Genomic DNA, 13,059 nt, shown 5'->3' on the forward strand with positions numbered 1-13,059 from the left:
GCTTCAAAAAAAATCAAGAGAGCAAATTCAAATCACACAGCTGAAAACAACCTACCTTAATATTTCATAGAAACCCATTATCACAAATAAAATTTACCTTTAAGCCCACAGTATTGTGTGCTATATTTTTTCCTGCTCTTCGGTTTTCGCTCAGAGTTTCCATGTCGGCGATCCAAGCCTCAATTTGTTCCAGGATTTCTTTGTGCTTGAGCCAGAAGTGACGTTCAATTACCTGCAATGAAATAACTCGAATGACTTTCAAATATCAATGAAGACAAACATTGAAGATATTACCAATCCCAGAGAATTGTAGCACCATCTATGGAAATTTCATTAGGTAGTCTACTATTCTTTTAACACGAGGAACATGAGAGAGGGAGGAGGCAGGAGAGGGAGGTGGTGGTGGAGGAGGAGGGGGAGGAAGAGGAGGGGGGAGGAGGAGGGGGAGGAAGAGGAGGAAAAAGAGGAGGGGGGAGGAGGAGGAGGAGGAGCAGGAGGGGGAGGGGGAAGAGGAGGAGGAGGGAGGAGGAAGGAGGAGAAGGGAGGAGGAGGAGGTGGGGGAGGCGAGGGAGGACGAAGGAGGAGGAGGAGGACGGAGAGAGGCAGGATGAAGGAGGAGGAGGAGGATGGATAAAGAGATTGAAAAGGAGAAAAAAGAAGAAAGAGAAGAAAGTGAAAGAGTAGCAGCAGTAATAGTGCAAAGAATAAGGGGATGGGGAAAGAGGACAAACAGTAGAGTTCAAATGAAAATCCAGGTACCTCCTTGAAGCAGGGCGATGGGTTGCGCAGCTGGTTCAGCATGGCCCATCTGACTGTTGCTGCACGGATGTTTGCATCATACTCTCTTGAATTTTGCATTGCAGCCGGTGTGCCTCTTGACCTCTCATATCCTGGCTCATTGAAGTACGGCTCACTCACGAAGATGAGTGACTGGATGGAGACCAACACCTGGGCAAAGAAATCGGCAATATTAATCCCATATTTATGCAAACCTATAAGATGTCAATAAACGAGGGGTTAATGAGGATGATTACCAAAATACAGGTGAAGGCTTTTGCCTTCAACATTTCTAATAATAAGTCCAGTATAATATAGGAAAGAAATTATGTACAAAGAAGAAAACATTGGAAAGAATGATTGTAACAAAATTACCAAACACTCCTTAAATCCCAATGTAAAACACTCCTAAAATATGCCATCACTGTTTCCTACACCTGCACCAGTGAGAGTCAAAACTATGTCGTCCTCACCTGCAAGAGCGATGAGGTCTGGGGGTTCCACTTCTCCTCTGGGCGGCCGTGCCAGGTGTTGAGGATGCTCAGGCACACCTTCCCATCCTGATACAGGTTGGGGTTAAAGCGCACCTGTTGACAGAGGTAAAAGATTAATCACATTATGTCTGGACAACCATTTGATAGGATGTTACTGGTAGTTTTAGTTTGATGGAGAGAAAACTTTTAATAAAAATATCTATAAGCAAAAACTAAAGGATTAAAAAACAAACATAACAAAAGTGGCAGAACCAAATGCCATGGTGGAACTTATAGCATTGTCAGCCCTAAAACAATGAGAATCCGAAAACATCATATCAAGTCTTGTCATCATGTCATCATAAGATTCTTATGTACAAGACTCCTATCTTTTAATCCTTGAATCCTCACTGACAGATGAGAAAATAACAAACTTGATAGGTAATACCAAACTCAGCAAATCTTCATCTGTTTTAGAAAAAATACTTATAAATAAGAAAGAAAGAAATAAAGAAGGAAAAATAGAAAAGAAAAAAGTTTACATCATGAAGAGGAAAGATGCATAAACTCAATTATAGGAGGCCAGCTGACTTACACGTCCTTCTCCTGTGGTCTGAAGATTAATGTGCAGTGGTGACGTTGGGTAATCAACTGGGAAATAAACGTCAAACTCGAAACAGCCATTGGCATAGGGAGTGTCCTCTGGCCCAGTAATGAGTACCTGTAGATTATAGACATATCTTGTAACCTTCTCTTTAAAAAGATGGCATTCTTATGATTAGAAAATTAAATTCAATCAACCAAAAGATAATACAGGAGTCTTAGTACAACTTTGCAGGCACAATCCGAATTCACTTTTTACTTTCAACCTATCTGTTATGTGGACTTTCTTTACCAAACTGCTGTGTATACTAGAGTCCAGTGCGGGTACATCAAAACTGTATATCAAAACTCTCCTGGATGGATACCCAAAACAAAGGGTGTGGACCTACCTTCATAATATCTAATCTGTCCAGGTCTGTCCTGACAAAGACTGATGATGAATATGACAAAGGTAGTGATGTTGATAGCGTGACAGCCTCCTGTGCAAGTCTCTTCATTCTGCGAGAAGTGCACAGATCGCCTGCACCTCTCACTGACCCTTCGTAATGGTGGGGCACGACAAATCTTATTCCTCTCTCCGAGTCTTCAACCAACATCTCGTACGTGTCTGTAAATGTTTTGCAGTTGCAGGAGTGCATTTCCAGATTTGTTAGGTAGTGATCAACAAATATACTTAACTTACTTTTGTCTACATAATCTTTGCGACAAATAAGCCACTTATTTCACTGAAATGTTAAGCAGATGCTTTTATCACTTTTAGAAGACACTTACCAAACTGCAAGGGTTTGAGGCCTGCCAAATAGACTTCCATTAGTGACTGTGACGATACTGGCTGTGCTGCTGCCCCACCGTCTGGCTGGTCTTCTCTGTCTAACTCTTGCTGTAGCCGATCAGTGCAAACCTGCATGAAAAAATGGTTTACTCAGTCTAAAAAGAAAAGGCACAAAAATAAGTAATATAGCAGATTGCTAAAGTGATATGGGCTAGACATAACCCCTAGAGTACAAACAATGCTCACCTTGACCACCATGGCCGTGTTCTGAATGTCTGGCACAATGAGTGACAAGCCTTCCTCCTGCTCAGCATCATCTGTTAGACTGCCGGAATTGTTGTTGTTCCCACCATTGTTGTTACCATTGCCACCATTTCCATTGCTGTTGCCGCCAGCCTTGGAGGACTTCCATCGCAGCTTGGCCATGTATGTGTTAACAGTTGTTTTCATCTTCTCCAACAACGCTGGCACACAAGGTAGAGTGGTGGTGTCTCCGCCTCCTCCATTCGTCGGAGCTGAATTCTGGGGTGTCAGCAGCAGGGGCGCCAGGCCAGGGGTGACAGAGAGGCCTCTCACAAGGGCCAGTAATGCACGGTAAAGAGGGACGTGCCGGGACATGTCCAATACTTTGGGGGAGCAGAGAAAACAAAAATCAATAATATGTAAGACAAATAGTACAGATGCATTACAGAAATAGCCATTCACTACTTGAAGATAAAAAGACATTATCCTCACTCTACCACTGCACGAACTTACCCGAGTCATTGCTGAGGTTGGAGGCTATGGTAGTGATCAAGCCTGAATTCTGGAAAAGGTGTAGGAGGGCAGGTGGCAAGGGTGGAGGGGCATGAGACGGGGGTGACAGAGGGGGTAGGAGAGGGGTGCTGTCACTTTGACTTTCAGCTGCACCGCCTCCTGCTGTCCCACCATTGGACTGTTGCTGCAGCTCAGGTGGCAAGATGTCACCTGATTGGGAAAACAAATTTCTAATGAGAAGCTGATCTCTGAGACCCATCGCATCTCTCTAGTGCCCTTATGTGAGTCATACTGAACAAACTTAACCTTTTCCTCTGGATCTTAAAAGTCACAAACTTAACCATAATGGAGATGGCATACAATAATTCTCTCAAAAGCATTCCCACCTCCCTGAGCTAGACTTCTCTTTAAACACAGCTCTTGCAAACACACCTGGATTGATGTACTGGGCTAGCAGTCTCACAAGCCAAACCACATGTTCCTCCTCCACTTTCTGCCTCACAAGAGCCTGTTCCACATCCCAGCTCTGTGTGGTGCTGCCTGTGCCAAAGCCTGTGCCCTTGGCCCAGTAATGGCATCGGTCTCCCTCTCCACGGTGCATGCCAATGGTCTCACGGGAGTCAACGCAGGTGGCTCTGGTTGTCGCCACCACCAAGCCAATTGGAACATTCTGTGGAGGTGTTTTTCAGATTAGAGAACAGGGAGGAACTAGAGTCAAATATTTTATTAAATACAAGAAAAATGAGAAATAATGAACAAATAATTAGGAATTCAATTTCTATTTGATACCTAACATTAAAAAAAAAAAAATGTGCATGGTATCAGCTACCACAAACCCATCATAGTACCTGGTGGTATAGGGAAGATACCACTTCAGGGGTGTCCTGGTGAGACAGTGCGGCAAGGCAGGCCAGAATCAGATGCAGAGCTCCTGACTCCAGGCACATGCGTCTCAGGAGGAGCCCGTCATCGGTTGTAAGAGGTGTGGCCTCAAGCAGGGACTCCAGCACCTGGAAGGGCATTGTTGCCAAGGAACCACCCACTCCTGAGCCTACGATGTCTCCTGAGAGGGTAGAGTAGAAACAACCATGATCAATTCATGTTTTTTCTGGTATTGCTTTAACTGAAAAACAAATAATAATAATAATGATGGTAGTAAAACCACACAATGCACAAACTGGATTTATTGAAGAAAGTGAGACAACAGTTTCAGAATCGTCCTTGATTCCATCTTCGGATCTGAGGTGGAATTGAGGACGATTCAATAAATCTAGTTTGTGCATTGTGGGTTTTTTCTACCATTGTATCAACATAGTAGAGTGCTTTTCCATTCAATAATAATGATAATAATAATAATAATTAAAAAAAAAAAAATATTCCAAACATATAACAATAAACTCCAAATACTATCACCAACCTCCATCCCCATCATCTGTGACCCCCAAGGCAAGTCTGAGCAGACAGCAAGCCTTGTGGGTGTCCTTGAGGAGCGTCTCTGCATAGCCTGGGAGCCGCAGGAAAAGGGTGAAGGCCCCGAGCGCATGGGGTGGGATGGAGGGCAGCGTTAACAGGCTGACTGTGCCCCCTCCCATGGGCCCTGGGGAGCCCCCACTCCCTCCTCCCATCACCAGGTAATCAAACACATTTGCAGACTGTGGAAGCATTGCAGAGACATAATGTATTGAAATTAATGCCTGTGGATGTCATGCTTAGCGGCTTGGTGTTTTTCCATATATTCAGAGGATAAGTATACATCTAGCAAAACTAAACCTTTACAGTACTTGTTGGCTACCTGTGAAGGGACACTGCAGCAACTTTTATGAACTGTATTTACTCAAACACTCTCTTCTTTCAAATGAAAACATGTAAAAGGATGGCAGGAAATACAAAAGCTAATCATTCCCTCATACTAATTTCACCCTACTCGAGTAATTTAGAAGACAGACTAAAATGGGTATCATAATCCCATTAGTGCCAGTTAACAAGGTATCAGAGACACAAAACCTTCCCTATTCCATCCCCTAAGAGAATTCCCAAGAACCATATTTGGACAAGGTGGAGTCCCTCGGAAAGTTATATATCGGGGGGGAGAAGGGAACAAGGAAATCCACTGACGACTCATCGGCACAACAAAACGAAAAGTACTGAAAGAATTAGCTGTGCGAGGGCGAATAGAAGCTACTAGTTCACCTCATAGTCATTCATCTCCACACTGACCCAGTCGTTCTCCACTACAATCTCGCCCTTGTCGCCGTTGCCACTTCGCACTGATGCAGTGTTGTTGGGCTGCTGCAAATATTGCAAGGAAAGAAAATGAATGGTTTGGGGTTAGAACTTTGAAACTCTGCTGTATGAATTTCAAAATAAAAGAAATAACTCCATGAATAGGAAAGGAGGGAAGAGACGGGAGAGGAAGAGAACTGAGGGAAGAGGGAAGTGTGACGTGTGACGTGAGGAGAGAGGGGAGAAGAGAAGAGAAGAAAGAGAAGCAATGAAGAGAGTAAGAGGTAGAGTAGGGGGAGGAGGGGGGGGAGGAGGAGGATATGGAGGAAGATGAGGAAGAGGAGGAGGAGGAGGAGAGGGAGGGGTAGAGGAGGAGGAGAAGGAGGAGAAGGAAGAGGAGAGGAAGGGGTAGAGGAGGAGGAGAAGGAGGAGGAGAGGAAGGGGTAGAGGAGGAGGAGGAGGAGGAGGAGGAGGAGGAGGAGGAGGAGGAGGAGGAGGAGGAGGACGAGGAGAAGAAGTAGAGGAAGGGGAATAAGTGGGAGGAGATGATGGAAGAGAGTAAGGGGGAGGAATGGAGGAGGAGAGGAAGGGGAGAAGAGGAGGAGGAGAAGAGGAAGGGGAGAAGAAGAGAAGGAGGAGGAAGAGAAGAGGAAGGGGAGAAGAAGAGAAGGAGGAGGAAGAGAAGAAGAAGGGGAGAAACTGAGGAGGAGGAGGAGGAGGAGAAGAGGAAGGGGAGAAACTGAGGAGGAGGAGGAGGAGGAGGAGGAGAAGAGGAAGGGGAGAAACTGAGGAGGAGGAGGAGGAGGAGAAGAGGAAGGGGAGAAACTGAGGAGGAGGAGGAGGAGAAGAGGAAGGGGAGAAGAGGAAGGGGAGAAGAAGAGGAGGTGAAGAATGAAAAGGTGGGGGAGGAGGAAAAGGTATAATATTTCAGCTGAAGTTTTTAAATTATCCTCCAAATATTAGGTAACTTTGCCTTATGCATCAAACACCTATCGACACAAGGCTATCAAAATACAGGTAATCTCTATAACACTTCATTACCCTAATAGAATGTGCCTTGGGTTCTTCTTCAGAACAGCAGGCCTGCATAGATTACACATGTAACCTACTGAATAATTTATCATACATTTCATAATCAACAATAATAGTGATGATAGTAGAAAATTATGATAATTATATTCCTTTGTTGTAACAAAATCATCTAAAAGGGATCAGCCTTGAAGATAATCATAATCACTGGTTAAAAATAACTGAGATATGTTTGATAACTATAAAAACAAGAATGACATTTAAAAAAAGTCATTCTTAACTTCCCTTGTTTTCCTCTTTCAACTCTCTCAATTCTAAAGGTAGAAACTAAAGCCAAGTAACAAGAGAGAGAGAACTTGTAGTACCATGAATATCAGATTAAATGCAAAACAAACAAACAGACTGACTGACCTGCTGTCCTGTGTCTGGGTAAAGAAGCGACATGTGTTGGGCCAGGAGCGAGAGGCCGCCCTGACTCGTGAACACATGCAGGGTGGATGGTAGCGGTTCCGTACAGAGCAGCAAGGCCTCTCGTCCACTTTCACCTTCTGGCGGAAAGACTTGATTTGTAGGCTTTTATTTGAGCCAGTATAAAATCCTCATTGCTATCAATAAGTGCATCACTTTCGTTTTTAAAGGCTGAAGACCAATAATAGAACAAAATTCGGATTAACTTCCTACCTCTGGCATGGTCCCTTCTATTAGTTAAAGTTAGGGTGATGTGTGAGGAAGGCGGGTGGCCCTCATGACGCAGAGCGGCCATGACCTGAGCCACTGTGAGTGTGGAAGGTAGTCCTGAGGAACTGCCCAGGCTCTCATGCACTAAGACGTATGATGAGGCACTCGATGTTGCTGTCACAGGCTTGCTAGACTGGCTGTCCTGCTCTGTGGCTGTAACATTTAACAATTCTGTATAATAAAGATCAAAGAGTCCTGTCTATTACATACATTAACATTCTTGCTTTTCACTTGAAACTTTGGGCTTTTACTAATTCAAAATTAAAATACTACTAAAGAAATCCTATACATCTGGCACTCTAACACATCTACAAAGACTGTATCCTTTCTATAGAAATCCAAATCCAAAACACGCAATGGCCCAAAAATGTATACACAAAGACTGACCTCTCTTGGACATCCTGCTGTGAATACTCGAATTGACCTTGTTCTTCTCCCTCTTGTCCTTGGCTGTGACTCCTGCTGCGACAGAGAGCTTGTCCACTAACTCCAGGTGACCCACCTCATTCGCGTCCCTTCTGTCTCCGCTGCTGCCTAACTCCAGGTCTCCTGAGTTGCTCAGCACACCTCTTGACCAGTCTGAAGAAGGATTTCAGTTTGAGTTGGTGCACTAAGTCTCTAATTGTAAGAGGGAATGGAGTGTGGAGAATATTTCAAACTGATAAAAATAAGATGAGTTATTGATCTATCTATTTGTTCATGAATATATAATTCATAAAGCATATAGTACAGATTATCATATCTGAAAGGTATTAAGCTAGGTTTGATAATGTAGGCAGTGTTCTAAATGTGTATCATTTTCTTTTTCCCTTTCTTTACATTTTGTTCATGTCAAAAGTGAAGTTATAATGAAAGGTAACAAAACCCTTTGTTCTGGATGACTTGACCATCGTGTCAGGAAAAATTTTGGCTTGAGGGGTGGGTGACATGAACTTGCCAGCATGAGCGAAGGCCAGGGTGATGGAAAAGACTTGTTAAACGTGCACAAATCTCTTGGTGGGTGATTAGTCTCGTTTGGCACTTAGAAAGGGGCTTTTTTATTATTCCCAATAAACAAGTGTAGGTCAGCCATGACTGGAGGCTCGCCGGCTCCTGAGGAGAATGCTGTTTCCATGCTCAGTATCCTAATCCTGGCCACTGTGACTAGCAGCGCATGTTGCATTATAGAGAATTGAATATAATAAAAAAAAAGACAAATAACAAAATGTTTCTATTTTCTTGCACTGAGGCATTTACTTCTAAGAGAGATCAATGTAAAGGCTATGCAAGGAAAACAGTCTATTATCATTTGGATAAAGCAAATCAATTGACCAATATGGGAACTGGAAATGGCAAAAAAGCTAAAAACGCTTATGCAAAATAACCTTGCAAAGGGCAGGCATAGAGTCTTGTCACCGCACAAGAGTGTGCGTGCCCTGCCTATGATACCAAATATAAAAAATATACATTACAATGAATGCAATGGTAATGTTTACTGAATAAACATAGGCTATCCAAAAGCCAAAATTACATTAAATAATAATAATAATAACAAAAAAAAATCTTTGTTTCCACAGAGAGAGAGAGAGAGAAAGAGAGAAAAAAAGAGAGAAAGAGAGAAAAAGAGAAAAAGAGAGAAAGAGAGAGAGAGAGAGAGAGAGAGAGAGAGAGAGAGAGAGAGAGAGATAGAGAGAGAGAGAGAGAGAAAGAGAGAGAGAGAGAGAGAGAGAGAGAGAGAAAGAGAGAGAAAGAGAGAGAAAGAGAGAGAAAGAGAGAGGGAGAAAGAATGAAAGAGAGAGAGAGAAAGAATGAAAGAGAGAGAGAGAAAGAATGAGAGAGAAAGAATGAGAGAGAAAGAGAGAAAGAGAGAAAGAAAGAAAGAAAGAAAGAAAGAAAGAAAGAGAGAGAGAGAGAGAGAGAAAAAAAAAAACTTTACAAACCTGTGACCATCTTGACAATATCCGACATGGTTGTGGTGGTCGGGAGGTTGAGGAGCCTCGTCTTGTGTCCTGCTCCGAACTTGGGGTGCTGCGTGAGGAGGGGGAGGCTGCATCCCGTGGGCGAAGAAAGGCCTCCCTGGGGGCTGTTGATGTGTACCACCACACGCTCCGTCTCCAAGAGGAGTTGAAGGACTAGGCGACGTGTGAACCCGGAGAGAGAGTGCAGGTAGCTTACTCCACCTACGGAGAGAAAGAGTGTGAGAAGCAATAACAAACATCAATTTTATCAGCAATAAGTGCAACTGCCAACAATGAAGGTCATGCAGGAACCCTGGCCTATCAAAATACCAAAGATACTGTTTATTTTGCATAATCATTAAAAAAATATTTCAGTCACTCTCAAACAAGATGTAAGTACTGGTCACTGCTAATCTGACTGATCTTTCACAGGATTTTCCTCATTATGACTTGCATCTCATTATTGATCTTGTTTTTAATCTTCATGTTTTGAAGAGTAATTATCCTACAAAATTATCTTGTCAACTGAGTTTCTCATAAAATCTACAATTAATTTCCAGTCCTACGAATACTATTTACTACCCGCTAAGAAATTTCATCTATTCAGCACAGTCTATAAAAAAAAAAAATCAAATCAAATTTACTTGTTAGTAAAGAAAGGACGAAAAGAAGAAAGAAAGAAAAAAAAAGAGAGCTAAATATTGAGAAATTCAACATCTTTCACCTGGAGGGGGGATGTTCTGCCGTTGGATAAGATGGCACAGAGTCGATGCGAGAAGGTTTTGGTTGTGAGGGTGGTTGTGGCAACACTGCCTCATCAGATGGATGGTTGCATCTTCCACGCTGCTATAGTCACTGTCACTTCCACCAGAGGGACCAGAACCCCGCATCAATGGCTCACTGCCTCGTACCAGTGGGTCACCTGTGGAGGTAAATTTGACCTGTTGTTCCACCAATTTTCTCAAAGCTATTTGATTTTTACCTCACATTCTAAAAATCCAGGAAATCACAACAACAACAACAAATATATATATATACAATTAGTGAATATTCCCTGTCACAAAGGTTAAAGATATAGTAAACAACTAAATACCTCCCCACAACCTACCAAGAACAGTCAACAGTGGTAACCAGAACACAGATCCCTCAGCAGATCCTAGCCAGTCCTTCATTGGAGGCTCAGCGCACAGTGCAGCTAGGGTGTGCAGAGTGTGTGCCACCAAAGATGTGCTCAGTGTAGGGACAATAGCAGCCCTGATTTGTGGGGGGGCCTGAGGGGTGGCAGAGGAGAGGGTGTCTTCCGCATTGCGCGATTTCTCGGCTACACTTGCTTTCTCCAAGTCAGTTGCACTTTCCCCAGCACTTGAGGATGTGCAGCTCTCTACCTGGTGCAATACTTCGGTCTTGCACCATTCTACAACAAGAAGCAATTTGTATTTAGAATTTCTTTACCTTACAATAAAGTAAAAAGTGTATCCTGCATAGTTGTTCTGAAAAATTAAAACAGAATACCTGAAAAGAGACAAAAATCCATGAACAAAAAAGTTAACGAAATCCTTTGCTATACTAACCTAAAATACCATGAACAAGCAGCAACGGGAATCCAGAATCCAGCATCAGGTGTATTGCCTGGGGAGACTGAGCAACTGTGGCCAGGGTCTGCAGGTGTGCTGGTGTGAGGGAGATAACGCTGGGGTCCTGGAGGATGAGACGACCTTCTACCGCCCCTGAGGAGCCCTCCACCCCTTCCTTCATGTCGTCTGTCCTGGCAGCCCGAATCTCTGCTTCTCTGTCTTTTCTGCATGTGGAGTAAAAGTGTGTTTTAGTATCCTGCTGACTCTGTGCTTAATATGTAGTTCATAGTACCTAGATCAATGCCATAAGCAAGAAAAGTTTTACGAAAAATTCTTAATCTCACTTCCCACTGCCAGATGAGCAGTTAATAAATGTTAAGATATTAAATGTTAAGATAATAAATGTTAAGATATTCATAAGCACAGAAAATTCATGTATACTTTTACAAAAGAAAAAGATAGTGGAACACGAACACTAAAGAAAAAATTATAAAAAGGAAAAAGAAAACAAGAGAAAGATAACACCTACCTGTCATCAGTTATTGACTGGTTATTGTCAATCACAGTCAGCACTGCCATGTTGAGCAGTAGCTGAGTGAAGAGCTGTGGCCGCACATGGCACATGGAGCACATTATGTGATCCAGCCCTATCTTCACTTCACCTTCAACTCTCTCTGACCACTCGTAGACACGCCTAAATCATGAAGGTAAAATCATCAAAATCTGATTTCATGGAAGACATGGAATATGAGCTGGGGCTTACATATCACTTTCCCAACAACCCAATGCCAGTATATATAAAATATCTAAAAACAAATGCAACTTGTATCATCCAAAATGTTCCAAAAAAGGTAATTTTTGTGAAAGATTCGTGATTTAGTGCATGTGCTGAAAATTCAAGAAAAATCAGATCGTACCTGAACAATTCATCCGTTATGAGGCTTGTGGTGTCATGTGGGGTATTCCACAGCACCGCAGCAATGCAATGCAATACCTCTGCACTAACACCACCATTCACGCACAGTTCTTGTGGGGACCGCTGCTGCTGCTGCTGCTGGGAGGTACCCAGACTATGGTAGTCGTCAGTTGCTGGCGAGGGGGTTGCAGGGTGCAATACTATGTGGTTCAGCCATGATATTAAGACTGTTACGCCCTCCATACTGCTGTTCCCGACACAGAGTTCATACAGGAGAGCTATAGCTGCGTCCAAGCTGTTACCACCTGTTAGTACATTTGGGAGTTAGGTAGATAAAGGACAAGTTCAGCAATTCAATAAGCTTTCCCAATATTTCAAGAAATAACCATAAAAGTATAAGAGTAATCAAAGTAGGTGTTACTCGAGTCCCAGTTATCATGTCTATACCAAAGAAAGTGGCTAAACCTCTTCTATGATGCACTAACCTGCTGGCTGGCGTAAGAGAGGGTGTGTGAGGAGTGTCATGATCAGGGTGTGGAGCAGCTGGGGCGAGAGGGCTGCAAGAGCCAGTGTGGTAGCCTCCAGTGGTGCCGAGCCTAGAGGGGCAAGGTGGAGCGGCCCTGGTGGAGTCAGGAGGAGTGTCACACAAGCCTCCATCACTCCCGACACAGATGCTCCTGCCTCCACGCCGACACTCAGGCCTCCCTCCACGCGGCACATGCACTGGTGGATCAGCCGGAGCCACCACATGCTGATGAAGTTGAAATTTTATCATCAGTAAAAAACAAGCTGGGAAAACAACTGATATGCAAATTAATCATTAAATCTTCACTGATGGAAACAAACCTATAGTATTCACAAACAAACCAACTTATCAGAAATACCTTGCGCGGTGGGGTGTGTGATCGCTGATGGCCGTTTCATGGACGCCTCTAGATGCTTCCCTGAAGGTTGTGGTTCCAAGAAGTTTGAGCTGAGACAGTCCCAGAGTGGAGGAGTCTCGTGGACGATGGAGGCGCACAACGACAATCGAGGCAACTACCGGACGTGGGAGGACAAGGCGGACGCGAGAGAGGCCAGCAGTGCTCAGTGGGCCACTCACTGGCATCAGGTATCCACCCTCAACACCTACCTCTACTGATACTGCTGATGGACATGCTGAAAAAGTAATTAGACCAATGTTGACTTTCTTGAAAATATTAATCTAATATCAATATTATTCAAACATAAGGAAATAAAACAGAGAATAATCATGTCAATA

The 13,059-nt window shown here is 43.4% G+C and overlaps 1 protein-coding gene across 8 annotated transcripts in view; it reads right to left on the minus strand.

The window, feature by feature from the left end:
* Bruce (BIR repeat containing ubiquitin-conjugating enzyme) overlaps window positions 1–13,059 on the minus strand; it is a 62,768-nt gene that overhangs the window by 2,373 nt on the left and 47,336 nt on the right. For 7 of the 8 annotated variants that reach the window (XM_070139487.1, XM_070139479.1, XM_070139515.1 and 4 more), the window contains 23 exons: window positions 12,683–12,956; window positions 12,284–12,549; window positions 11,800–12,103; window positions 11,412–11,576; window positions 10,880–11,106; window positions 10,417–10,722; window positions 10,033–10,230; window positions 9,291–9,530; window positions 7,759–7,950; window positions 7,315–7,524; window positions 7,045–7,181; window positions 5,572–5,670; window positions 4,799–5,033; window positions 4,230–4,444; window positions 3,814–4,051; window positions 3,382–3,591; window positions 2,872–3,251; window positions 2,625–2,754; window positions 2,243–2,460; window positions 1,846–1,971; window positions 1,251–1,364; window positions 760–948; window positions 98–232 (listed from right to left, as the gene is read on the minus strand). In XM_070139487.1, coding sequence (XP_069995588.1) covers window positions 98–232; window positions 760–948; window positions 1,251–1,364; window positions 1,846–1,971; window positions 2,243–2,460; window positions 2,625–2,754; window positions 2,872–3,251; window positions 3,382–3,591; window positions 3,814–4,051; window positions 4,230–4,444; window positions 4,799–5,033; window positions 5,572–5,670; window positions 7,045–7,181; window positions 7,315–7,524; window positions 7,759–7,950; window positions 9,291–9,530; window positions 10,033–10,230; window positions 10,417–10,722; window positions 10,880–11,106; window positions 11,412–11,576; window positions 11,800–12,103; window positions 12,284–12,549; window positions 12,683–12,956 — 4,808 coding nt within the window. The remainder of the gene's footprint in view (window positions 1–97; window positions 233–759; window positions 949–1,250; window positions 1,365–1,845; window positions 1,972–2,242; window positions 2,461–2,624; window positions 2,755–2,871; window positions 3,252–3,381; window positions 3,592–3,813; window positions 4,052–4,229; window positions 4,445–4,798; window positions 5,034–5,571; window positions 5,671–7,044; window positions 7,182–7,314; window positions 7,525–7,758; window positions 7,951–9,290; window positions 9,531–10,032; window positions 10,231–10,416; window positions 10,723–10,879; window positions 11,107–11,411; window positions 11,577–11,799; window positions 12,104–12,283; window positions 12,550–12,682; window positions 12,957–13,059) is intronic. The other variant, XM_070139469.1, reaches the window with a different exon arrangement.

Source organism: Penaeus vannamei, chromosome 3 (genome assembly GCF_042767895.1).
Source record: "Penaeus vannamei isolate JL-2024 chromosome 3, ASM4276789v1, whole genome shotgun sequence".
Taxonomy (NCBI): domain Eukaryota; kingdom Metazoa; phylum Arthropoda; class Malacostraca; order Decapoda; family Penaeidae; genus Penaeus; species Penaeus vannamei.